The sequence below is a fragment of the Hippichthys cyanospilos genome, chromosome 2 (assembly GCF_059441005.1).
Source record: "Hippichthys cyanospilos isolate Australia breed blue-spotted pipefish chromosome 2, RoL_Hcya_1.0, whole genome shotgun sequence".
NCBI lineage: Eukaryota > Metazoa > Chordata > Actinopteri > Syngnathiformes > Syngnathidae > Hippichthys > Hippichthys cyanospilos.
This window is the reverse complement of record NC_142370.1, coordinates 19,669,647-19,695,504: the sequence shown is the minus strand read 5'-3', so window position 1 is coordinate 19,695,504 and position 25,858 is coordinate 19,669,647. Positions and strand designations below refer to the sequence as shown.

The following is a 25,858-nucleotide window of genomic DNA, read 5'->3' as shown; positions in this document are numbered from 1 at the left end:
AAATTATTTTTTAAGTGTATTCAAAGAATATGCTATTGGCATAGTATCAGCAGGAGCCCATCCTGCACACCCAAATGTCTGTATCGAGGGCCGGAAAATGGGATTGTGTAACACTAACTAAAAGTTAAACACGAATCATTTTTCTTTTTTTCTTTTTTTTTTTGCAGGACTTGAAAAGAACAGACCCAATATTCTTCTTGGTTTGGCAATCATCCAAAAAGTGCAGCGTTCCGGGAATATACTTCAGGAATCAGAAGAAAATACATCAAAAACAATCTCTACAGATCTTATGTGGATTCCAAAACCTCCAGTCCTCTATGGTTCTGACAAATTGGATATCACTCATCCCTATGATCCAGCAACCCTTGCAAGGACAACCCCTCCTGTTTCACCGCCTTGTCCTGGGTCACCATCTGAGTTCTCTTCTAATGCAGAATTTCTACCATCACATTTGACCCTTTTAAAATCAAACTCAGCAGTTACTACCGCAGAACATGCTGCATCTACCCAATCCAATTCCAGTAACAACTCTGGCGGAAATATGAAAGACTCCAGTGTTACACCACTACCAACTATCTTGTCTACATTGTTTAGAAATAAGCAAACTAGTGGCATGGTCTCAAATGAGGAATGCAGTACTACTAAGGTGCCAGCCTCAAGTGCGAAGGTGTCTGCCACAATGATGGATCCAATTGTTCAACAGTATGGACAGAAATCTAAGGTGAAAGATATAGAAGAGGAATGTGCATTTGATCGTCCCTATGACCCAGAAGAAGAGTATAGCTCAGCAATAGGATATGGAACAGTTTCCTCTCAGAGCATAGGAACCAATAGTTCGACAGACCCTCCACCACCATGTGTTGTAGAAGATGATGTGGCCTATGATCCAGAGGATGAGACCATTTTCCAAGATGTGAAATGTGATGCAAAGAATCCGAATCAAACTAAAATGTCAAATTGTCCATCATCAGCATCGTCATTTCCAATTTCCACAACGGAAACGCCATCATCTACTAAAAATCCACCCCAAATCTCTTCTTTAACTTCAGTTCCACATAATCTTCCCACAGGTACTATTGTCGTCTCAGCTGCTACACTGACTGAGCAGCAACGAATGCTTGAGGAACTTAATAAACAGATTGAAGAGCAAAAACGACAGTTAAAGGAACAGGAAGAGGCACTTCGGCAACAAAGAGAAGCAGTAGGTATGTTCATGGCACAATTTTCTGCTCCCGATTCCATGAAGTCTCCCTTGAAGTCTGTGCTTCTCAGTCAAGTCTCATCCCTTGCGAGTGGCATAACTCATTCGGAGTCTAGACCTTCAGAAGGGAAAGACTCAAAGCCAGAAGAGGACAACAGTCTAGCAGAGACTGTGGGTGCTCCCGGTAGTGAGTCACAAACGTCAGTTAAAGAACAATCTAAAGTATCTGATTATAGGAGAGAAAATGAAAACTCTCCATCTGCTGGTGAGATTGAGGATTCTGATGAACCTTATGATCCAGAGGATGATGTTTTCAATGAAGTCCAGGAAGATGTATTTCAAGGAGCCACTTCAGAGATTCAGGATTCCTCTTTACCGAGACAATACACATCTTCAATTTCACATCACAGCAGAAGGCGTAGGTCATCACCAAAGAGGCGAAGTCATCATGAAAGAGATCGCTGCAGAAGTCCTTCAAGGAGATCCCAGCAGCGTTCAGGCTCACATTCCAAGAAACACAGAGAAAAGGACAGACACCGAAAAAGTGAAAGAGACCGGTCAAAGCATAGCTCTCGAAACCACTCTGAACGTCACGCACGTCATCGTAAATCGCATCGTACCCGGCGGCATTCCCATGACCGTAGGAGGTCCACGTCCTCTCCTAGCGAACATAATTTGACAGCCCATACAGAGAAAGAGTTCAGGATTTCCCCAAATATCACTGAGAAACAAATGCATCTTCCTTTAACATGTCAGTTGAACCCAGATGTTGGACAACTTGAATATAGTAGCACTTTATACACTCCACTTGGTATGAACAATACCAGCGATGAATGCAATTTAAAATCTGATAGCTCTGATAAACACTTTTCACACGACTGTTTGCCCAATTTACAACTTCAAACTTCACAACAACGAAAATCCAATGAACTTTCAAAAGCCATGGACAGTGTGCTTGACAACTCAGTTAAAATTCTCCCTCTGCAGAAGAATGAACATCTGGGAGATAAATTTGATAACTCAATTCCTCTAAGAGAAAGCGACCCCCCCACTCGAGATTCCCCCGAGAGCCCCGATCCTGATCCACAGCTAACCGAACCGAGTGATGTAGAAAATAAACCTTCTGCTGAACCTCATAAAATCATTGATTACCAGACACAAATTAGCGACCTGACACCGCCTGTGAAAGTAGGAAATGATTTCCAGCTTCCCGCGGGCCAAGCAACTTTGTTGAACGTACCACCACACGTTGAAGGTACGTCAAATGTTGCTGATATTATTTTTAGAGCACTTAATATGCAGGGTTCTAATTCGGGAGGGCAAAATATGACAATGAAAGTGAGTGGGAGGAAATATTTAGATCAAAAGCAATCAGAAATACTGATTCAAGGTGGTGGAATTATAAATCCAGCTGTGGAACACAGTACAGGTGTTGGAACGGAATTGGGCCCTGTTGTAAAATGTTCAAGGCTGGGTAGTGATCCAGAGCAAGATACTGAAGTTCCTGAACTGAATTTGGACGATAATATGTCCTTGTCAGAACAAGAGAGCAAGCCAGGTCTCATCAATATTGGGGTTTCACCAAATAAAGGCAAGACTTCCGATTTGACAGTAAAAGGTCCTACTAAAGGTATTGTTAAAAGTCATACTTTACCTCAGTTGAATGATTTTCAGAAACATGGAAGAGATGTTGACATGAATCATAAATGTGCAAGTGAAGATAGTAGTTTGAAGTCAAATGTATCCTCATATTCTGACGAAAGATATCTGTCTACAGCACCCCCTGTTCTGTCAGATGAAAAGTTCTTGGAAAGAGAAGAGGCATCCATTCAAGACGACGATCGAACTGCACACCGTTTCAAGGAAGAACAGTTTGATGATAAGTTTGTGCATACCCTTGAGAGTGAAGAAGTTCGTTCTTTAGGCATCGGTCAGACTATACCTTCTAAGGGTAGTCACGACGGCTACAGTGTGAGAGAATCTGATGTCTCAGACCATTTAGGATCATTTGAAAGAGGACTGCACAGGGAGGGCCCTGCACATAACAGTAGAGTGCAGCAAGGCCCAGTAGGACTTGATGTCAGAGCACAAGGGCCTGATGAAAGACATCCTGATATGGAATGTCTGAGGGTTAATGTAGAAGGACCTACAGACTCACACGTCACCGGGCCTACCAATGAAAAAAGACCATCATCGGTCCACTGTCTTGAGGTTGACAGAAACCAATCTGAATGTGCAGAATTTGGTGGAATGGAACCCAATAGAGGAGAAAGAGGATTACCTTATTTTGCCGGACCAGGTTTCAAGAGGGCAGAAGGCACTAGTCAGTGGGAGCACGGGTTTAAAAGAAGCTCCCTCACGGATCAAGTGCCCCCTGATGCTTGGGGAGACCAACACACTGATGAGTTAGGCTTTAGTAGGCCCAGAACTAGAAGACTAGCTTGGGACCCTCAGTCAGAAAGAGGAAATCCGAATATAGATGAAGCCTTGCATGACTGGAGACGGCCAGATATGAGGGGACCTGGACCTGAAAGAGATCCCTTCGCGCCTGATAACGGAAGATGTCAGCCATTTATTGAATATAGAACAGTAGAAGCAAGAAATCTAAACAGACCAGGGGATCAGCATTTGGTTCCGGACATAGAGTGCCCGGGGCCTGATCGCAGACATCCAGATTGGCAGGAAATTAGGTACAGCAGTCTTCTTACAGAAAGGAGAGACACTGACCATCCTTTTGGACAACCTGGCCCGCATAAAATATGTCCCCAAATGATAAGCACAGAGTGCGACTGGAGGGGTCCAGATTTTAGAGCCGAGTTAGAACCTGAAAGGAAAGGTCCAAATAGTCAAGATTTTCGAAGGCCAATATGTGAAAGTATATATCCAAACATTGAGGGCTTGGGGTTTGACAGACAAGTACCAGACAACCCCGACTTCAGAAACATGAATTTTGAGAGAGATCCAAGAGGGGCAGGTCCTAATTGGAGAGAAAATAGGCCTTCATTCATGGAACCGGGAAACGGGCAGCAGAACAGATTGTGTCAAAATAAGAGTGAAGACCAAAGGGATGGATTGAATTGGGACTTGGAAAATAGTCTTCAGTCCAAATGGCAAGAGACTGACTGCGGGTACCCAGAACCAGATTGTAGCGGCATAGAAGCTGAAAAACAGTGCTCGGATGGACGTGATGTACACTTGAAATATAACCGGTATCCCCGGCCAATTCCAGAGGGGAATGCTGAACACGTTTTTGAATGTAATACAGGGGGGCCATGTTATGTCCAGAGGGGCCCTCTGGTTAGGGAGCGAGGGCACCTATCAGATGAGCCACCATGGCCGTTTTCTAGGCCGAGGAGAGTTCCCGAGGATGATAGAAGTGATCCTGACTGTAGGGATCCATGGCCTTTCCAAGATAATGTCGGTATGTTTCGTGCTAGGCCTGATAGAATAGGACCTGGAAATGACTGGAGGGAGACTGGTAGAGGAGGTGCTGAGCAAAGATGGGGATCTGAAGACATGGGCTGCAGACAGCAAGGCCGTGTTAGCGGTGTCACAGCCAGTGGAGTGCTCGGATCAGACAACATAGAGGTTCACGAGGCTGAAAGCCGATCACGAAGACTAAGAGGTCCGAGCATAGAACGGCCGAGGGCTGTACAGGAGCCCCCGAATAAAAGTCATTCATTCAAAACCAAAAGAGAAATTGAGATGCAGGACAACCACAAGCAACAAGGAATCGGAGATGTGGCTGTTCGATACAATGAAACGCCGTATTTTGATCGGCCACTGGGAGATGCTAGACATTTTCATACTAGAGCAAGAGAAAGAGAAGATTTAGACGCTAAAGGTCCTACACTAGGTGGCCAAGGATCCAAACCTGTATTTAGGATGGAAGACTCCGACATGAGGTTTATTCATAACAAAATGGATATGAGGCGGGCACCTGACAACCCAACGCTTGGATATGGGCCTGGTGGGCGGGATAGAGACTTTGAAGGCCCCATGTGGAATCGAAGAAGCGAGAAAAAAACGGGCCCAGTTTTAGACTCGAGGGCAATCGATCCTGCCATGAACGATCGCGTGAAATTTTCTGACATGAGGGACTCGAGGCAGTACAATAGACAGGGATTAAATAGCCGAGGTAGGAACCCAAGACAAAGGTGCCCAGACGTCCGTGATCCTCAAAGGGGTCATGTGATTAGATCGGAAAATCCACAAAGTCAACACATAAAAACTCCAAAGCCTAGGAATGCCTTGCTGCCCACTCCGACCGACAGTCGCATATGCTCGCCAAATCATACGTTGAGCAATCCAGGCATGTTCAGCATCAAACAAAAGCAAATAGGCCGCCACCCAAACAGGATATGGAGGAGAGCTAGCTCAAATAGTCACGAAAGACAAAGACACGAGGCAGACAAAGTTCCTCCTGACAGTGGGGGAAATATGTGTAACAAAAGCGACCAATAGGGGGAGCCTGCGATTCCCATCCAAAAACTTGAGCGCAATTGTAATATGGGTTAACGTTCAGACTCATTTAAAAAAATTGTAATGCTGTCATTCGATGAACATTGGACATACCCTAAATGCAAAATCGTTATGAGGACTACAAAGTGAAGTATTTCTGTTAACAATGTTTATCCCGCTTTTCTCAGTTGTGAAGTTGAGTAACATGATTGGTTTGTAAAGACAGCTCGTGGGCCATTTTCTTGAAGATGAAAACGTGTTGGTTGTATATAATGTATATTTGACGTTTATAGTTCAATCATCGACGTATATGTTGCTTTAGTTTGTGACTTTTACAACAATAAAGACGTAAAAAGCTGACCCGTTTGGTGTTTGAATTACTTATTCATTTAGTCGAGACATTCCAGCGCTTGCTCCTACATTTTAAAAACATGCGTCCCGGATTAAATGAAGATTCCATTGAGTGGTTTTCGTTTGATTCACTGCCTCCTCTGCCCAAAAATCACATGGCATGGGCTGCCGATCATCAAAAATCCTACTGAGTCGATTGAAAATAGAGGGATGATTTTTCATCAACACCTGCGGTATAGTCTTAAAACTTAAAACTCGTCAAAGCGGAAAATTGGAACAACGATCTGATTGATGAGTCTCTATCTCCTCGTTTTAGGAAATCATGGGTGCCGTGTCTCCTGAGGAGTAATTTGTAACTTCTAGTTGGTGATCGGAACCTGCTCCAAAAAAGAGGCCGATACTACTGTTGACTGTGAACACGAGTACCAATGCGAACACGAGTACACAACTTGGCATTGGTGCTCGCCCATGACTATTTTAACCATTTTCCAACCGTTTTTTTGCTCAGTCCACTTTTTGTGCTATTGTAATGAAATATCCACGGCCCCTGCAACCTCGGTTGCCGCACGACTGTTCTGATTTTGGGTCATCAAATCTAAAATATTTCCACATAACCCAGTAATGTGCTCACGGAATAGTCATTGCTGTCCGGTTCATTGAATGACCGTTTTTATATTTCTGTTTGAGGCGTTCTACCGTGTGTGAGGTCTTATAACACACCTGAGTCTTTTGCTTGACATGGCTACTAACGCCTTAAACCAACGGTTCTCAAATGGGGGTACTTGAGATTTGAAATAAAACAAACAGGCAAAAATCCTTGAAAAAGAATTGTTGAGTTGTTTCAGGAAAATATAAATTCATGTTGAATAGGTTATTCACTTTTATTATTGTAAAAAGCCAGATTCTCTCCCATACTAGAATGGTTCCACCCAACTTGTCACGAGCCGTCTCTCGTTACCTGGGTTTAAGATTTATTTTGTGAACACGTCATAGATCACATATCTATGATCGCAAAAGAGGACACCGTAAGTTGAACATTTTCCTAAATATTTATTTATAATGATTTCTTTTTGAGAGTGGGTATGACGCTTTATGTCGATTATTTTGGGGGGGGGGGGGGGGGGGGGGCAAATACTTATTAATAATAAATGTGTTTTTTTTTGTTTGTTTGTGATGAGATCCCAAAACAAGATGCCTTAAGTTGAACATTTGTATGTGGACAAATATTAATTTATAGTTATTTCTTTTAGAGCACAGGTCTGACACTTTTTGTTGATTGTTTGGGAGGAGAACAAATCCCGCTTCCAATCAAGTTAAGATCTTTAAAACAGATAAAAAAGTAGACTTTGTCAATTCTTAACCTACGCCCATTAGAATGCGCTACACTTCGTGTTCAAATGGAATCAAATAATAATAGCGTATTTATTTTTGATTTGATGCTTGCTGCACGTTCTAAGAAAAGTCGGACCGTTGCAAAACCTGATTTATAACAAGACAGTAAGCGTTTACGAACTGAGGACAGGAAATGTGCTAGCGTTGCAGTTCTTGCTCATGTTAATCAACAGTCCAGGGCCTCTGTTAGTGTATTTTGTGCAGTATAAGGTTGAATAAGAGTGACAACTCACCTCTTGCTGAGTTTGGTCATGTGACGTTCACAGTGCCAACCTTAGGGCGCATTTACCAATTTGTCGACAGCAGGAGGTAGTAGAGGACAAAATGAAGGCGCCTTAACGTTGATAAAAAGGAATGGATTTTATCTGCTTTATTCTTCGGGCTCCATATTCTGTTCTATATTTTGTTCGTAGTATGCCACAAACTTGATCTAAAATATAAGCCCTTACTTCTGCTATGTACCGGAAACCCACTTTTTTTTTTTTTTTTTTTTTTTTAACTAGCCACTTGGGGATAAGCAATGGGAGACAGATCAAGACACTATCCAATTATTGATTTTGAGTTTGAACTGCTATTTAACTTGCCACCAGGGGGCGCTTTCTACTAGCAAACCCAAATCAGGCATATTGCTGTTGTTTGAACTAATCATTTAACTTGCGACCAGGGGGCGCTTTCTACAAGCAAACCCAAATCGGGCATATTGCTGTCATGTTTGTTTAGTACTCTAACAATCCGGGAGTATCGGTGTTGTGTTGAAAATATGTTGGTGCTGCTATTTCTATGTGCAGGTATGTTCAGTCTGTGTTGAAGGTGTGTTGGTGCCGCTCCTATTTGGGGTCATTAGGCAGAAATCCAACTTCTCTGGAAACCTGAACCATGACATATAGAGCGAGCGTTCCACATTGAACGGAACACTTTTGTGACATCCAAAAGATCGACTTTGACATTTGTTCGACGTCGTTGAACACTGTCATATTTCTACAAGTCCCAGTGTTGTCCCTTATCACCCACATTTGTGAAGTTTGACCATTGACAGAATGGCTTTGAAAGTGCTCCCGTTGGTCGTTTTCAGTGAATTTGATTACTCCAGTAACAAATGTACTTTGAAATGCACACCTTCCACGCCATATGTAGAGAACAGTAACTTTTAACTGAAAAGTGGCTTTATTTGTTCTTTCTTACAACGTGCCGCTGTACCAACTATCAAGTGTACATACAACAGTCACCCACAAATAATAAATAATGCTTAATTGTTTCCATAACAGTTACAGCACCCCTAGTACATTGTGAATGTGGTCATTGCAGAATCCAGCCTAAAAAAAGCCAAAAGAACTGCACCTAAGATTGGTCGATTTATTTTACAATGTCTGATTTCTTCATTCACCACTTTTATTTGGCAGTTGATTCTAAAGCTTCAACTTCAAATGTTATGACACAAACTTCATACAAAAAACAGCCGAGGGGGGGGGGGGGGGGGGGGGGGGGGTAAAAAGTCATATTTCCTGGATTACTCTACAACCTGCTTGTTGCTGTCCATTTACCGTTGCTTCGATTTGCAGCCCGGGATTTATCAATGGCCCCAAGTGTATGAACAGTATACTTACTCGCTGCTGTTGTCAGAGGAGACCATAAAAATGGGGGCAAGAACAATGTACAAGGTTTTTATACACAAAGCACTTTTTTTTTTCACGTGTTGAAAATCTGAAAGTCTTAAGTGATGCATTCATCTTATTCAAAAATGACAGTGGGATTTTTCTGGGGGGAACCTCAGTCGCTGTTTTTGTTGTCGGTTGTTCATCCGTTCCTCTCAAAAAGTCACAGCTGTCGGTTTTCCGACTTGGGAACATGCATATTCAAATAACGAGCAGTTGTTTGAGCCCACTCTCATCTTTAATTCCATCCTTTCCTCCCTCTTCCCCCAAGCTTTTTTGTTGTTGGTTTGGATGGCAACAGGTGGCAGGAGGCGACGTTTAATAGTTTTTCGGGTTCGATGATTTCCCGGCAACTGATGCGCCCTGACAGGCCGATGTATCACAGATTCCAGGAGGTCCTTGGTGGCCAGTCCTACCTACCCTACCGTGGTCTCCAGGCTCACCTGGATCTCCAGGAGAGCCGTCACGGCCGTCTTTAACGATCCCCGGGACTCCCGGCAGACCTGTAAAGAGGATCCGGTTATTGAGACGAGGACGTCATTCTTTGTGTGTTTGGTGACCTGAAGCCTCTTATCCGGTGCGTTGACTGCAGATGTAGTCTTGTGTACAAAACGTAGAGCACTGTTGACACGCGCCATATTCTGTACATCTCCAGTGAATCACCCCCTCACCCCCATATTCATGGTGAGGCACTCGCTTATTTTCTATGTACGTAGGACATTCAGTAACAGCGCTGACCCTCAACTCGAGGTCGTATTAACTGATTGACTGCCATTGGTGGCTATGAATCTCCAAGATCCATATTTACTGGACTGGCGGTGAAAAAGTTGACTCGTTCTCTACTAGCGACCACTAGAAACATAAAAGTTTCATTTTGATTGTGCTGGCAGTGAAGGGGAGTAATAATGGCAACTTGTATTGTACAGTAGGTCTAACAGTTCAACTCGGGGCATTTGTTTCTCACTACACATTTCAGCTTGTTATGTTCTTGCTGTGGTAGCCAATATGTTTTTATACAGTTAGTCCTCCTGACAGTGTGCAAATAGTATTGGCAATGTTGGCAACAGTATTGGCAATGTTGACTGTATACGTACGTACTTGAACCATGGTTCTGTCGCCATGCTCCCTCTAGGTTCACTAAAAACATTTGGTGAAAAATAACTCCATCGGGCGTCAATAAAGGACCAACCCAAAATTTGGGTCGATTCGACCCAACTTTATGGGTTGTTTTGCACAGAACGAGCCCGGCGTTTGGGTGTTTCCTATGAGACGACTTTAAAAATAGTGTTGTTTTGAAACATCCAGGAAAAATGGGTCCGATTGACCAGAATATTGGGTTGGTCCTTTTTTAACCCATGATTGATTGGGTTATTTTGACCCAACTGCTTTTAGAGTGTGGCATCATTTGAAATCTTTCTGGGCAGTTCTTCCTTTTTACTGTTGCCAAGACTCAAGATCACATCGTTTGAATATTGGTGCAAATAAATCAAAGGAAAAATGACACAAAGACTCGAATAATGATGTGTGGCCACGTACTGTACCTTGATATCCTTGGTCTCCAATGGGGCCCTCGATCGCTTTACCGACGGGTCCCTTATCACCCTGCTCGCCAACGTCACCTGTTGTCAAAAATGACAGTTTGAACAATTACGTATGTTGCAGATCCAACGGAAGGGCGGTGGTTGAGTGATTTCCAAATGACAACAGGAATTTTGACCGATTTCTAACGTAAAAACAAAAACTGTTGTTTTGACTAGCATTTGTGTGCTAGGAACATCCTAATATTATATCCCCTCTTAATTTGGGCAAACGGACACCAAGAAGCTGTCAAAGCGCTGGAAGCTCAACCTCAGGTACACCCGGAAGCGGTCTTTTCAAACTCCCCCAGATTTTGCTGTGCTATTAGAATTGAAATCTGCTTCTTCTTCTTATCATATACATCAAGCCAGGGCTTTCTTTCACAACAGTGACAAATCCTCATTGCCTAACAAACCGCATGCCGTTCGGTCACTTAGCAACCAGCGCCAAATGTGGGTAAGCTTGCACCCATGCTCCTTGCCAGTCTTTTCATTTCTTTTTTGTGTGTTTGATCATTTGTCTCTTTTAGCAAAACAAGTGTGCGCCCCTCCTCCCAATTGGCTCAAGAGATGCGCTGTCTGAAACTCACAAGTCAAGTTCGCTATCCTCTACGTAATTTCAAGCACCGTACCTCGGGTACCAGGATCGCCAAGCTCCCCCGGCAGGCCTCTGTACCCCGGCGGTCCACGAGCGCCCGGGTGACCGATGGAGCCGGCTACTCCCGCCTGTCCCGGAGGTCCGGCGGGTCCGGGTCGGCCGACCATCCCTGGTGCCAGAGGTCTGCGGAGATTGGCGGCCAGTTGCGCAATTTGATCTGCGGAGTGCGGCATCAGTCAGTTTCCGTCTTGCTTTTGGCTCAATATATGAATGAATTTGAAAGTGAATCTTCACCGTCGATCATTGAGCCACACAGCTCTCTGATGTGCTGTTCACTTGCTAGTTTACCCTAAAACACATGAGCAAGATTTTATTATGGACATTAATTCAAGGAGTCTGTCATAGTCATATTCCCAAGGAAACACTTACAGGCACACCTGTCTTTCCGGCAATGCCAGGAAGACCCTGTTCTCCCTGGAAGCCCATCAAACCTGGTTTCCCCGGGGGCCCCCTTGCGCCAAGTTCTCCTTGTGGCCCCGTGACACCTTTAGGTCCCAGTTCTCCTCGCTTTCCTGCCTGTTTCCCAGAAAAATTACTGACTTGGATTTTTTTACATAAAGTGCTAACTTAATGTCAGGGGGATCAAAACATATCGGCAATTCCTTTTTTTTCTCTCAAGAAGGAAAAAAACAAAGAAAATCAGAGTCTAGGCGCGACGCTGAGCTTGTAACTACACAAACTGCGCTGCACTTTGATGCCGCTCATCTCGACCTTGCGCCATTTAAGCAGTCAAGGATGCAGAAGAAACAATGGCTCTAATTAATCCCGTTAAACCTGGAATGTGAGGCAGAAAGTCTGGTGACGGCAATACTGCTGTCAGTTCTTTTGAGGTGTGAATGTAGGCAGTACATACACACGATTGACATGTAGCTCACCTCTCCTTTTTGACCAACTGGTCCAAAATGGCCCTGTAAAAGGATGATAAACAAGAAATAAGCAGCTTTCTCATGATCCAATGTGAACATTTGGACAAGGATACCTACAGGTTCTCCATTTTCTCCGGGTAAACCATCGCTGCCTGCTACACCCTACAGTTACAGCATGGCACAGTCACCCATATAACAGTGAAACAGCCAGACAAAAACGCCAGTTCAACCGAGGCATTAAAGCATGACCAGGCACCGGCTTGAATTTTGAATAAAATAAGTACCATGTCTCCTTTGGCTCCTGAAGCTCCAACTGGGCCCTGTGAAGTTGTGGGTAGGGGGAGGGGTGCAGGACATAAATGAGAGCAATGTTGAGACATTTGTGCAGGGTGGGGTGGGTGGATATTGCAGAGGCAGTGAGGTTGGGCAGGCTGTGGGGAAGGGGACGTGATATAAAGAGCATCTTTGTTCTGTCTTTACGAGACTTTGTGTCAGAACTCTATTTGGGCTCTATTCCACTTCCACGTGGCCTAGGTATGGACATATCTGCTACTTTGCAAAGAAAAGTATTAAAATGTAATCTATTGTTCGTGTTCGATGTCGGCTGAGGTTGGTTTAAGACTCACTCTTTCGCCAAACTCTCCTCGGATCCCCGTTGGGCCTGGAAGACCTGGATCCCCCAAAGTTCCGGTGATGCCCTGCAAAATATGAAACTCTGTCAAATGACTGATAACAATCAAAAGCAAAAAAAAAAAAAAAAAAAACCTGACGGGGTTTGCACTGACCTGGAAACCTTTCATTCCTTGAAGTCCTTGGTTGCCTACTGGTCCAATGCCTCCCTGCAGGAAAAGCAACACTGCTTACTAAACTACCGGTAACATTGCTGGATCCTATCTCAGCTGTCTTTTGGTGAATGGCGGAGTACGCCCTGACCTGGTTGCCAGTCAAGAAGACAAAAATATACACTCACAAATTGTAATCTACCAAAGGTAAATTAAAGGTTTCCGCAAATTGAACAATTTTGCTTGTGCATTTGATGGGCGTGGTGGCACAAACTTACAGCCACTCCTCGGGGTCCTGCTATGCCTCTCTCTCCTGGTACGCCAATATCACCCTGGGAGGAGATACGAAAGAGTTGAGAAAGCAGAAGCTGAATTACTCAAGCTTAAATATGGCAACGACGTCGGAGAGATTCAGTAACTGCCCACAAGATACATACAGGAATACCTGGCTCTCCGGAGGGCCCCGTCTCCCCAGCCTTTCCTGGTTCACCCTAGCGAGCGAGAGAGAGAGAAAAAAAGAAGAGGTTTTGAATTGCTCTTGTTCTTGCTTAAGACTTGTAGGCTTGCGTTTGTTTTTAAAGCTTACAACTTGTCCTTTGGAGCCTTTGCTACCAGCTTTTCCTTGTAGACCCTATGGAGGAAAATATATTAGGTATCTTATTGCCAATTATTGGAGGCACAGATCTAGTTGAATGTGTAACATACAGGCAGTCCATTTGGTCCTTTTTCTCCAGCTACCCCGTGGCGCCCAGCATCACCCTGAACAAACCCACAAACTGTGACTAAAATATCATTCTTAATAAGGCTTTTAAGAACAGAGCACAAAAAGCCCAAACTGTAACATGTACCTTCTCGCCATCCATTCCCGGCGTGCCGTCTTTGCCGTCTCTGCCAGGAATTCCCTATGAGCAAATCAAAGGCGGTCTTACATCCCTCCGCCGTGTTTGTATTGGTGGTTGAGGATGCATTTTCATCTAATGGTCACTTACGGGCTCCCCCTTGGGGCCAGCGCCACCAACAGCTCCTTTCGGCCCGATTTTACCCTGTTTAAAGCATGCGCACGTAACTATGTGAGAGAGCATTTGCCGAGCCTCCTGACTCCAATTTTCTTCTTACTTACAATTTCTCCTTTGGGTCCTCTGAAACCCTGGGGGCCCCTTTCTCCGGTGTCACCCTGAAAGAATCAGATGAAACACAGACAGCAATTTATTGATTGGAGCAGTGTGTGATAGCGTTTCAGAGCCTAATAGACACTCACTGTTTTTCCGATGACGCCGGCGATGCCCGGTTTGCCTCTGAAGCCAGGCAGACCCTACGCGCAAACATGAGAATCAGGGCAAAGAGAACATGGGCTTTTCCCAACGAGGCCGCATCAGTGCCTTTTCTTACTCTGTCTCCCACTGGTCCCATAGGACCCGGCAAACCTCTTAGACCACGTGGGCCCTGAAGTCCAACAGTCCCTGGAAAACCCGGCGGGCCAGGAGGACCGGAATCACCCTAAAGACAAAGCCAATACTGAGTCAACCGACAAACCGACACCATCTGTCGGACACTTGTGCCGTATGTCGTACGCTTACCTTTTCGCCATCTTTCCCGACTTCTCCCTTGTCTCCTTTATGGCCTGTGTGACCCTACCAGAAGTGACAGTATTCATTTGCGTGCGTGATTATAGGGCTTTTGCCATTCTCTTCATCATTAATAGTCACCTTAAATCCTGGCATCCCTGGGGGACCAGGAGGACCGGGCGGGCAGATGGCAGGACACTGTATGCAAACGCCACTTAGCATCCCGCTCATTTTGCAGCTCATTTAGGTGCATCGTTGAAAACTTACCAGGAGGTCACCAGTAAGATCATGAAGAGTACCAGGGAGACCCTGAAAAAGAACAAGTCATTGTTTCATGCATACGCTTGACCAACAAAAAATAAATGACTAACAGTCGCTTGGTGTCCTGTGGAAAAACGTGGGACAGGATAATTATACTAGCAGCACTATTTTCTCACATATAGTGCAGGCCGCACTTACAGGTGGCCCATCAGGGCCAGGAGGTCCGGGAAGTCCTGGAAGACCCTCAGCACCCTAGTAGGATAAAGCATATTGCAGTCCATCTACGATCTGTTTCAGATTCCGTGGATGTTGCGCCACCTCGACGGTGGCAGGAGATTATCGAGCAGGTCGGACAGAAACTCACCACGGCACCCTGAGGTCCGACACCACCCGGCAACCCGTTTGTCCCAGGTAAACCCTAAAACAAAAGATATTAAACTAGCAATCTAGCGAAAAGGGAACAGGCAGTTTCATATTCTGCCTGGATTCAAACAAATAAACAGAAAAAATGCTTTCAAACTCACCGGAGCCCCCGATCTCCCTCTGCCCTACGGAAAATAAAATAAATATTACCGGCACAAATTCCACTTTGAATTGTGTCAGTCTGGGATCGCTAGTTGAGGCCCTGGTTGATACTATGGTGGGGTACTTACAGCAGGCCCTGGTGGCCCAGGAGGTCCGGGTTCTCCCTGCGGGGAGACACACAAATTGTTATCAGAATCCATCGGATGAAGTTGTGTCATTCTGTGTTTGGGGCTTATTTGCATAAGTCTTAACAGAATATAAAACCGTGAATGGCGTTCTGCTGTGATACGTATTCAAACTTTTTTTTAAATTGAAAACATCATTGTATGTCATTCTCAGACAAGAATGTGCAAATAATATAACTAGTAATACTGCACCGAGCAGTTTGTAACCAATGACCGGACTGATCATGGTCTGGCCATGTGGTATATGTAGGGGGAAGGAAAAAAAGACGCCTTCGCTACCCTTTATTTAACCCTCTCTGCTGTATTTGTAAACGAAAGAGCCCAAAGAATCGTAGAGATGTTACACTTTGCTTATCCACTGCATTCCCTCAGCTCGTGTTTGTTTTGTGAAGAGTCAGAGCAGTATACAGTACCAGTCAATAGTTTGGAAACGCCTTTAAACACACATTCTCGCAAACACACAAAGAGGTCAATACATTCCATGATAATGCAGAGCTGTCAACCGAAATTCAGTTCAGCGCATAAAGCATGAAATCATCAACCCCATCAAGTTGGCTTCGAAAATCCCAAGATGTGCAAATCTGTTATCTTGGCTAACGGTGTCTACTTTCAAGAATCTAATCATTCCATCAATGTTTTTTCATAAAGTCAAATCTAAAATCAAGTCACATTTATTTATGTGGCCCTTGATCGCAAAAGGGTCTTAAAGGATCTTTGTTAATCCACAACGGCATCCCTCGATCCAAGCTCCCAGAATGCCAAGGGGAAAAAAAAAATTGAGCGTGTTTCCAAACTTTTGATGTGTACTGCATTTGTGTACAGTAATTACTAATCAGTATCCTCTCATGTGTTGGTTTTGCTAATGCAGAAAGCACATGATGTGGCGTCAATGACGACTGGGCACAAGGGTCCTCAATCATTAGGTTTACTAATGAGTTGGCTAGCTAGGTACGGGAGGCCGATTGTTTCAAAGTACACTGGAGTATTTGAACTTAAATCTCATGTCTTGTACATTCTTGTACATGTCTTGTACGTGTAATTATAAAAGGCGGACGCCAAATAGTCATCCAGGTTTGCCACTTTCACTCTCAGTCTAATAGACCGATGGGGGGGAAGTGGAATTCCAGCTCGGATTAGAGAAATAAAGCTTATTCTGATCCCTCATTAAAAGTGTTCAGCCCGAAAGGCCGAGCACGCTTGACGAATCAAACTTGACAAACTTGACCTCCATCCTCACACTAACCCAAAGATATTTATTGTAACAGAGGAGAATTCAGGTTCACCATATGTCAACAACCCACAAGACAGACTTACAGCCTCTCCAGGAGGGCCATCCTTCCCAGAGGGACCATCAGGACCAGTCAGACCCTGAAGAAAAGAGAGAGTTCATCACCTTGTGTTCTGTTGAGATATTAGACATTTTTTGAAAAGTGAATAAGAAGTGATTCATGCCAGAAGAAAACAAAAAAAGCCTTGTAAGGGGGGTGATTTGTTCCCAGAGGACAACACAGGCAGCGTGTTGATTCAAGAGACTTACATCTACCCCCGGAAGTCCTGGTAAACCTGGTTTTCCTGCCACCCCCGGTATTCCTGCTTTTCCTTTTGGGCCCTGCATCAAATAAACAAAAAAATCAACAAGCATTGAAAAATACATTTTTTGTGAGACTCTCAAAATAGGGGCAATGTAAGAACAGAAAACTAATACGTTATTTATTTCAACATTTTTTTTGCGCGGTCAAATAGAGCGTTCGGTCTGTCGGATGGGTTTCAATTTACCAAACGACCCTGCTCTAAAAACTCATTAAAACATAAACAAAAGCCAAAGCAAAATAAAGGGAAAAAAAAAAACCAAAACAAAGTAGAATTCAAAACAATTATAATTCTGATTTGAACACATTTTATGACACCATGATTGAAATACCCACTGCTTTCCCAGCCATTCCAGGAGGTCCGGGCTTGCCCTGTAATTGGGAGGCATACAGTACAGTACATTAAGGGCAAATATTTGCATATATTTCATTAATTTTCCCCTTGCATTCATAAAAATGGGAAAAAATGGATATCGCAAAGACTGTGCAACGTGACGTTTCTGCAGGCTTTGGGGGAAAGAGCGCACCAAGCTAAAAATGGTCACATGCTCAAACCCCCTACGCAACCTTTGATGAGGTGAGGGGGCTGGAGGTGCGGGGAGGAGGCGTGAGGTGTAACTCTGGATGGTCGCACACAGCTGGGGAATGTATGAATAGCCCCTCTGTGTGCCTTCACCCAACTGCTGGAACCAGAGTCATCTACAAATAAAATACACTCGCTTTGCCTGACAAGGGCACATTCACCGAGTTTGCACCAATAATCAATCATTGTCGCGTATATAACTGCACACGAGCTAAGTGAGAACTGTACCACTGTGGCAGCTGTAAACGACAGGTCAAATTCACAGAAACTAGCGCAAACGTTGTCCATCGAGTAGATGCACACCAAAATCCGCTTGCATCCGCCTGCCATTATTGGCATCAAATAATTGTGGGTTGGACAGTGGGAGGGGCCACAATGACAAAACATTTAAGACACCAAGAAACCAATCGTTAGCATGCGAAAGAGTAAAACTCTCGAGAGCATTACAGCTGAGCAACTCGGCCTAGCAAGCCGAAAGTCCGATTTTTCAAATCCAATCTACAGACGCGATTTATTACCAATATTTTGGGAAGCCTGCCTGGAAAGTGACGCCACCCATTGAAATCTGCGTTATTTTTCGATTGCTGGCCGGGGCCGAGTCACTGCCGCTGATGCGCAGTGTGTGTTCAAGCAAAGGTCAACTCACATCGATGCCGTCCCGTCCAGGGGGCCCCGGCGGCCCCGCTACCCCAGTGGCTCCTCGCGGCCCAGGCCTCTGCAATACATAGTCAACTGAGCGTCATGCCACGTGTCATCGTGTAGCCGAGTTCATTTTCAAAAAGTAGAAGTTACTTGATGCCGTCATACAGTAAATGTGAAGGAAGGTATAAAAATGCACTGTGTGGTACACTCAACACACCAATGGGATTTCGGAGCCTGTCGCTGACCAGGAAGTTGAAAGAAAAGGATAATTGATCACCGATCTAATCAAAAGATGGCTTCATCCATCTAATCTGTTGAAACACAGTGTTGATTTACAGTACAGTTGACCGCTACTATTCATGGGTGATTGGGACTGGCCCAGAAAAAGCAACGATTTTAAATACGCTGGAAAATATAATAACGAGTCACCTACGATTATAATAATGAAAAAAAATAAATCAAATAAAATGCAACAATGACAAACTGTAGAAACAATTCTCCCCCCCAAAATGATGTTAAATGCTCAATACGGGCATCGGGTTGGCTCAGAAAAAGGCGAAATAAAAGATATTTTGAAACATTAAAAATGCGTTGATTCTACGCAACCCTGGATACTTGTCGCTGGGTCCTGCAAGGTTTCAACGTGAATCCGATCAGTCTCATCGATCGGTCTGCAAACTATAGCATGGCAAGCAATCAGGGGTTTTACATGAAACATCTGATCCAGCAGATTAACAACAAAAAACACAGAAGGGAAATAGTCAATGAAATAATACACCCAGTCTATGCTTCGGCGTGTATTTGTCCACTGAGCAGTCGGTCTCGACAAACAGAGGAGGCATTGTGTGCGCTCCTTTCACTTTAGACATTCCACAGGTCGAAGAAAAACACCAGCAACCGAATCACAACCAGCGCATCATATGGTATCTATTCCGTCAATGAATAATGATTGTTGCTATTAAAGAAATAAATACGGGTGTAATAATATGATGAGGCGATTGAGCTTTTTTGGTCACAACTGTCTTCCGGAACCCGTACCCGTGGCCGGCTACAAAACGAACTAACTAACTTACTAACTAGCGCCGCAATTATCAGCTTCATCTCAGGCTCCCGACGAGAAACGACACGGCCAATGAGGAAAGCCTACCTGAGCCGACGAAGATGTCAAAAGCTGGCACAGAAAGAGCATCCACAGAGCGGAGATGGTCATCATGACTCCCAGCTCGCTCTCTTTTCAAGTGTTATGGCGCGGGGGGGAAAAAAGGCTCCAAACCCGGCTGCCGGTCCAGTCTCTCTGGCCCCCCGAGAGTCTAACGGAGCCTTCGTTCACCTGAAGGTGCGCCGCTCCTGAATAACGTCCTCCTGGCTCCCAGATAAACCCGAACCTCCGGAAAGTAGGAAGGGCTCAAGCTCAGTCTGGACTTGAGTGGCCGCGGCTGGGGGGTGATGAAGAATGAGACTTGAGCAGGCGAGTGCGGTTGGTAGGGGGCGCCACCGATACCCTGGCTTTGCCTGATGTCCCAAGTGCCCGTTTGTCCACGCGCACGCACATTTTTGTTTTTTCGTGTGTGTGTGTGTGTGTGTGTGTGTGTGTGTGTGTGTGTAGGGGCCCATCAGGCAAAGCCAGATGGGCTTAATGCAAATATTTTTCCAAAACTATATTTTCAAATCGTGTTGGACACAGCCACGGACATACTGTAGTTGTTCCATGAACTGGCACCTTTAACGGATCCTCACATTTGCTTTATGTGTTCTTTTCAGTTTTTTTTTTCATATCACCTGTGCCCCTTGAATCATAACAGCAGGTTCTGAATAATATTACAAAGTTGGTCGCCGTATGCTTTGTACATTAATTGCGCGGTTTTAGATTCATATAATTTGAGAGTATTTCATTAGCTTAATAACCGGTTGGTCGGTTTTGCAAATTGTGAGCCATTAATAATTTGTACAGCGCTTTTCTGGAGCTTGTAGACAGTTTGCTTTATTAGTGTTAACCCATATAAGTACGGCATGGCAGTTTTAAGGATTAATACTGTATAAGGAGTGTGGTTTCAAAAAGGATACCTATAGCTTTAGATGTCTTTCTTTTGTTCATTTTGTGTTTTGATTTTTTTGCAATTACAGCACCAATAAATTCAACTTCATTTAGGCTACTCTTTGTCCAGCAGTCGAGTCTACTATAAATTTGACAGCGTTTGATTGATCTGGTGCCAAAGATTACGTTTGTTGTAATCAAACACAACTTTTCAGCTGCAGCAATATCATTATTAGCAATCTTCCCATACAGCAGATCCTGCCGACAGAAGCTGTTCAGTTGATCCCATCGGGTGGACTACTTTTACTTCATACCACTCTCGACCAAATATAACAGGTGTGGACAATGGTACACGGTGCGGTCCTCGTTGCGATCATGAGCTGCTACAATTGAGCCTGTTCAAAATTTACAAGCAAGGCGACTTTATTTTCATAGCGCAGTTCATACATGATGCAACTTATTGTGCTTCATACAGTACCTGAATGCATTTAAAATAAGAGCGTTTGTCATTTCAGCCTTCCACAAGTATATAGTGCAATGAGAGGAAATGAAGTTTCTGCCTCTCTCTCTTGCCTCTGAATATAGTTGTTGAAACTGTGAGCTTTTGATTAAATTTAACTATTAGGCCTAAATACAATTTTCAATGCTCACGTGACGTTTGTTAAATACAAGTTCGACCAACGTGTCAGAGAAAAATACTTTATTCGGCTCTTGAGCAGGTTTTCAGTTGGAGGAATAGTCTCAAGTATAAGTACTTGTTGCATTTTAATATTTGAAATCAACCATGTTCACAATGAAGTGCAAGTGTTTGTGTGTGTGTCGGGGGGGATACCAATATGCCAAGACACTCAATACATATTTGAGCTAAGCTTTACCAATTCTGATGCAAAGACAAAGAAAAGTTTTTGATACAATCAAACAGTCTATCACATTTTTGGCGAGGCTTTCCGTTGTCCAAAAAATTCCCGACAATATTATTGAGGAATAAAAATGGTGACCGTCAGAAGAACGCGTAAAAACAATAAACACAAAAACGGCCTGCAAAGGGAAGCCTCCAATATTTCAGCGCAAAAAATATTCTAGTGATTGAGGGGGTTCATTTACGTGAAATAGTACTTTATATATTCTGCAAAGAAATTAAAGGAAGCGAGTAAAATCATTTTACATGGTCCATTTTACTTATTAGGTTAATTCCGTGTTCGTCCCCATTTGTACACATTTGATTTCAGTGCGTCACTCCACCAAAGAAAAATCATGAAAATGTCAATCATGCATTCTGACTAAGAATTAAGGCTTTTAGGACTTGGACCCACAAGACTCCCCGTTTGCGTTCACATGCACATTTAGTCCCATAGGTTGGCCCAGATCAAAGTTTAGGCGGTGGGGATTATCACACTGGCTGCTTCCCTACTGGCAACAAAGTTAAAAACAAACAAACAAACAAAACATGAAGTTATGACCCGATTGTACGGCGTTTGTGACAATACACAAAAAGTTTCGCTTGCTAGGTTGAACACCTTTGTTATTTTACACTTTGCTATTTTGACCTCACAAAAAGCTTCTCAACGCATTTCTACATAGCACCGTCGCAATGGGAAAGGAGAACGCATCTTGCAGTTTCGAGGACGACAATTCGACTTTTCCCAAACTTGAAAATGAGCGCCTGGAAATGGAACGGTGGTCTGGGAAGGACGCGGCAAGTCTCCCGGATTCCAAATGTACAGCGACTGCGATCAAGGCCTTTTCGCTCAACATGAACTACCCCAACGTTTTCGCTCGACGCGGAACCGTCCCAGCAAATCCTCACGGCTATTCGGGCCTGGGGTAAATGAGAACTTCATGTGTTACCCTGGCTCAGATCTAAACTAGAGGGGTTTGACTCCATGTCTACATCCTCCGCTTTCTTCTCGGTTGTAAGTTCATCCTGAGTTTTATGGGCGCTCCCGTTAGCGCGCAAACCTTTGTCCGGCACTTGGGTAAAATCAGTCCTGGGGATCTTTTCTTCCCTCCCCGACGACAGGCAAGGTGAGTGTTTTGAAGTCTTAAGGGGAGTTAGAGCGGGCGAACTCATTTGGCCGGGGGCCGCGTCACCGCCAGCCTTCGCTTCCGCCTGGCCGCCGCTCACGTCTGCGGCGGCGCCGTTGCTCTGCGCCAGCGAGTTATCCTCCCTCTTCTTCTTGGGTGGCTTCTCCGTGTTCACGTCTTGGTCCGTTTGCATGACATGATCTTGTTCCTGAATGGCGTCCTGCGAGCTGTTTGTAGATTTGAGCCTGAGGTCCGCACCGGGCTCCGTTTCGACGCTCACCGTATCAGGAGTGGGCGACTGATCCATGTCATCGGTTTCTTCGACGGAGTCGGTGCTATTCCCTAAGCTGTCGTTGTTGGACTCCGAATTCCCATTTCCAACGGTCATCGGTTCCGCTTTTGGGCGAGCGGGTGTCTCGGGCTCTTTGATTTTGTCTCTACTGGTTTCAGTTGGTTTTTGCACCTTGCCCGCATTATCCAGCTCCTCCTCTTTGAGGTGACTCCTCTTTTCCACCCCTTTGATTTTCGCCCTTGAGTAAACGTCGTCCTTGCCTTCTCCATTTCCAATAGCATCAGACCGTTTCTCCGCCTTCCTGAATTGTTTCTGAATCTTTCTGGGACACCACACAAATTTATCCTTTGGCTCAAAGTGAAGATAGGCGAAGCGCACTAGCTCTTGGCGCTTTTGTTTGTCCAGAACCGCAAACAGAAAATAGTCCAGTACGCTGCGTTTAACACTGCTGAGGTTCTTCTTGACCAAGGTCTCTTCGAGGAAGAAGTGCACGAGCGGGGCCTGATAGTGCTCGAAGCCCAGCTCTCCCAAGCTCTTCAGGATGCGTGTTATGCGCAGATTGTTGTGCAAGTTCCTATCGGAGAGGAGACGGTTCAAAAGGGTTAATCGGCACCCCGTGAGTCAACACCAGGACAAAAACTGACACGGCAGTATTCGTAGGATTACCGCTCAAGGTTCCCGAAGCGCTCTTTCCAGTTCTCTGCTCGTGTCACCTCACCAATCTCTTTGTTGACCAGGCGGATGCCGTAGAAGCCCAACATGAGTTCGTAGGACTCCACCAGTCTCCTTTTGGCATCCTCGTTTCTTTTGAAGGCCTGGGAAGAACAACAAAAAGTGAGTGATGTGGAGGTTTTTTTTTTTCCCCCCCTCCAACTGTGAGACACCTCAATCTCCTTCTTGGTAAGTTCAGAAGCCATTAGGTTGACCCCGGGCTCACGGAGGGGAAACAGCCTGATGAAAGCAGAAAGACAATAACAATATTGATAAGTACGTGCAAGGGCATGTGCATGAGGCTACCACACCTATTTTATGTGGTCCACTAAAACAAATGTGTTCACCAATTGTTTTCTACTAAATGAATTTGCATAAAATCAACACCAAAATTAAATTATGTGGGGTTTTCTTTTGAGCACACTAATTAAAACAAAAAAAAAAATCTATATATCATACCACTGAATGTATGAGTGGACTCTCTCCAGCCTTTTGTAGTCATTCTTCCATTCTTTTAGGAAAGATTCAATGTAGATCTCTGTGTTACGGAAGGAAAAAGGCATGTCACCTGCACCCTTTCGCCAGAATTGTGTTTTTTATACTTCAGTTTCATACGTACCATCGGGTGCAGAGGGGAATTTGTTGAGGTAGAACTGCAAGTTGTTCATTTTGTCCTCTGAGCATTCATCATCTGCAAGATTCTGGCGAACGGACAGATAACTTGATTCCCACACAGTCAGACAGTTGGAGCGTTACCGTTCACAGCACTCACAGGGTATCCTCTTCTGTAATTCTGCATGTCCTTTGCCGCCCTCATGTTTCTGGGTGGGTGATGCCGCTGCGAACCACCAATAAACCCACATCAAGCATCGAACCAACATGTAAAGTGATATACATCACTGATAATGACTACTGCCAGTCACTTTATCAATTGCTGCTCTGTAACAGCAACATTGTGCGAGACGAGATATTTGCAATACTGTGTTTAGGTTTGACCAACCGATTAGAAATAAATATTTTAAAACAAACGTGAACGTACTCCAATATAATACGACGATAATGACATTTTAACCAAGTTTTCCATGCTTCTAACCATCTGCAAGGTCTTTCACTTCAATATCGACGTTAAGGCAGTTAGGCACCATTTTCCCTAGGGTTGTTACGTAGCAGACTACAAACATGTGTCGCCACTTGCAGCTCAAACCGAATCAAGTACATCCTCACCCACACAAGAGTAAATAAATAAACAAATAAATAAATCAAGCAAGCAAGCAAGCTAGCTAGCATCAATAGCCAGCTAGCCTAGCCTAGCTAGCCAGCCAGTAGCTAATATTTACGTTGCGCCGAACGCTGTGACAACGACGTCGAGCCAAGTCACCGAATGCAAAGCCGCGGCCTCATCGTGACAAGTCGAGCTTTAACTTGTGAGCTTGGAGCAGCACTTACCGATACAAGCGTCCTCGACCGACGCGGTTGACCGTCTCCGGCTGGCTCCTCTCCATCACTCTCGGCGTCCCACGTCGAGTCGTACTCACACAAACAGTCGTCCTCCATCATTCCAAACGCGACAAAAAGCTAGCTTCGCGATAAAGATGTGCATGGATCCGGGTGCGCTGGCACGTTCGCTCAAGTTAGCCCAGGGAAGCCCAGCGTATGGTGTTATATTTGTGCCACAAACGCGAGCGCGGACAAAAAGATTTTGAGCGGAGAAAAAAATAATTGAGCGAGCCAAAACCGATTTTGAGCGCAGAAAAAAGTATCGAGCTCGCAATGAAAAGAGTTTGAGCGAGCGCCGATGGATTTTGAGCACAGAAAAAGAAGCCGGCGCAGGTTGTCTCCGCAGGCCACCATCGTCTCTCGCCTTCCTCGCTGGCGGCCGCGATGACGCCTTTCCACAAGTACTCGAGTGGGCGTTTTAATCAAAACAGCGGCAGCTCCCAAGACTTAATAATACCGTTCTTGATACAAGTAATCATTTATTTCTCCCATTCTGTATCTTTTTTTTATTTAGCTTGAGGAAGGAAAGCCCGAAGTCGATCCGTGTCAAATTTCAACGATTAAGCGATTTACATCATATCAGCATTCCGGACAATGCCAGCGATATACTGAAATAAGCACCGCTTTCCTGACAAATATGAATGAAAAGCTGTGACGATGGATCAATTTCTGGCCAAGACCTTAATGCAAAGTCAGTGCAGTCCCCCCCCCCCCCCCCCCCCCACACACACACACGCACACGCACACACACGCACACACACACGCACGCGGGGGGTTGAGAGGGAGCATACAAACTTTATGAAGAATCAAAATTTTTAATCTTTATCCTATGAATGAACACACACGCACACAAATAATCTGCGATCCCCTTTTAATAAATTGATAATGCACAAACGTAAAGCAAATACAGGATAGCAACAATCAAGACTAATCAGTTTTATAATTCGTCGACGCCTTAAAAGCAATTTAAGAATTGAGAACGAACAAACCCTACACAAGTTAGAATCA

At 44.5% G+C, this 25,858-nt stretch overlaps 3 protein-coding genes across 8 annotated transcripts in view; 1 reads left to right on the top strand and 2 right to left on the bottom strand.

Annotated features, from left to right (window-relative positions):
* LOC148427750 (uncharacterized) overlaps nucleotides 1–6,022 on the top strand; it is a 29,815-nt gene extending 23,793 nt beyond the window's left edge. For 2 of the 6 annotated variants that reach the window (XM_088407562.1, XM_088407561.1), the window contains exon 16: nucleotides 168–6,022. In XM_088407562.1, coding sequence (XP_088263688.1) covers nucleotides 168–5,665 — 5,498 coding nt within the window. In that variant the 3' untranslated portion in view covers nucleotides 5,666–6,022. The remainder of the gene's footprint in view (nucleotides 1–167) is intronic. The other 4 variants (XM_088407565.1, XM_088407566.1, XM_088407564.1 and 1 more) reach the window with 4 other exon arrangements.
* A 2,716-nt stretch (nucleotides 6,023–8,738) lies between these two features.
* col9a3 (collagen, type IX, alpha 3) lies at nucleotides 8,739–19,756 on the bottom strand. The gene is made up of 31 exons (XM_088408880.1): nucleotides 19,438–19,756; nucleotides 18,295–18,363; nucleotides 17,402–17,437; nucleotides 17,014–17,085; nucleotides 16,791–16,844; nucleotides 15,420–15,455; nucleotides 15,291–15,314; nucleotides 15,131–15,184; nucleotides 14,965–15,018; nucleotides 14,773–14,814; nucleotides 14,647–14,703; nucleotides 14,518–14,571; nucleotides 14,330–14,437; nucleotides 14,199–14,252; nucleotides 14,061–14,114; nucleotides 13,930–13,983; nucleotides 13,789–13,842; nucleotides 13,646–13,699; nucleotides 13,527–13,571; nucleotides 13,378–13,431; nucleotides 13,219–13,272; nucleotides 12,944–12,997; nucleotides 12,785–12,856; nucleotides 12,443–12,478; nucleotides 12,276–12,320; nucleotides 12,168–12,200; nucleotides 11,662–11,808; nucleotides 11,527–11,581; nucleotides 11,267–11,449; nucleotides 10,599–10,676; nucleotides 8,739–9,560 (listed from the first exon to the last, which is right to left on the bottom strand). Exons 1-31 carry the CDS (start codon nucleotides 19,501–19,503, stop codon nucleotides 9,376–9,378), a joined length of 2,037 nt encoding a protein of 678 aa, XP_088265006.1. The 5' UTR covers nucleotides 19,504–19,756; the 3' UTR covers nucleotides 8,739–9,375.
* A 1,254-nt stretch (nucleotides 19,757–21,010) lies between these two features.
* On the bottom strand, nucleotides 21,011–25,535 carry ogfr (opioid growth factor receptor). Its single transcript, XM_088408378.1, has 7 exons — nucleotides 24,800–25,535; nucleotides 24,126–24,191; nucleotides 23,973–24,054; nucleotides 23,813–23,891; nucleotides 23,527–23,593; nucleotides 23,309–23,457; nucleotides 21,011–23,216 (listed from the first exon to the last, which is right to left on the bottom strand). The coding sequence occupies exons 1-7, from the start codon at nucleotides 24,908–24,910 to the stop codon at nucleotides 22,163–22,165; spliced, it is 1,608 nt and encodes a 535-aa protein (XP_088264504.1). The 5' UTR covers nucleotides 24,911–25,535; the 3' UTR covers nucleotides 21,011–22,162.
* Between the last annotated feature and the right edge of the window lie 323 nt (nucleotides 25,536–25,858).

Bases quoted from the DNA above. Each gene is read 5' to 3' on its own strand.
- col9a3 (XM_088408880.1), bottom strand. From the start codon at position 19,503: ATGATGACCATCTCCGCTCTGTGGATGCTCTTTCTGTGCCAGCTTTTG. The intron at 14,115-14,198 runs GTGAGTGTCTAT...TGATTCTTTCAG, and splicing joins CCGGCGTCATCGGAAAAACA to GGTGACACCGGAGAAAGGGG. The intron at 11,582-11,661 runs GTAAGTGTTTCC...CATGTGTTTTAG, and splicing joins CCGGAAAGACAGGTGTGCCT to GGTAAACTAGCAAGTGAACA.
- ogfr (XM_088408378.1), bottom strand. From the start codon at position 24,910: ATGATGGAGGACGACTGTTTGTGTGAGTACGACTCGACGTGGGACGCC. The intron at 24,192-24,799 runs GTAAGTGCTGCT...GGTGGTTCGCAG, and splicing joins GGTCGAGGACGCTTGTATCG to CGGCATCACCCACCCAGAAA. The intron at 23,217-23,308 runs GTAATCCTACGA...CCTCTCCGATAG, and splicing joins CGCTTCGGGAACCTTGAGCG to GAACTTGCACAACAATCTGC.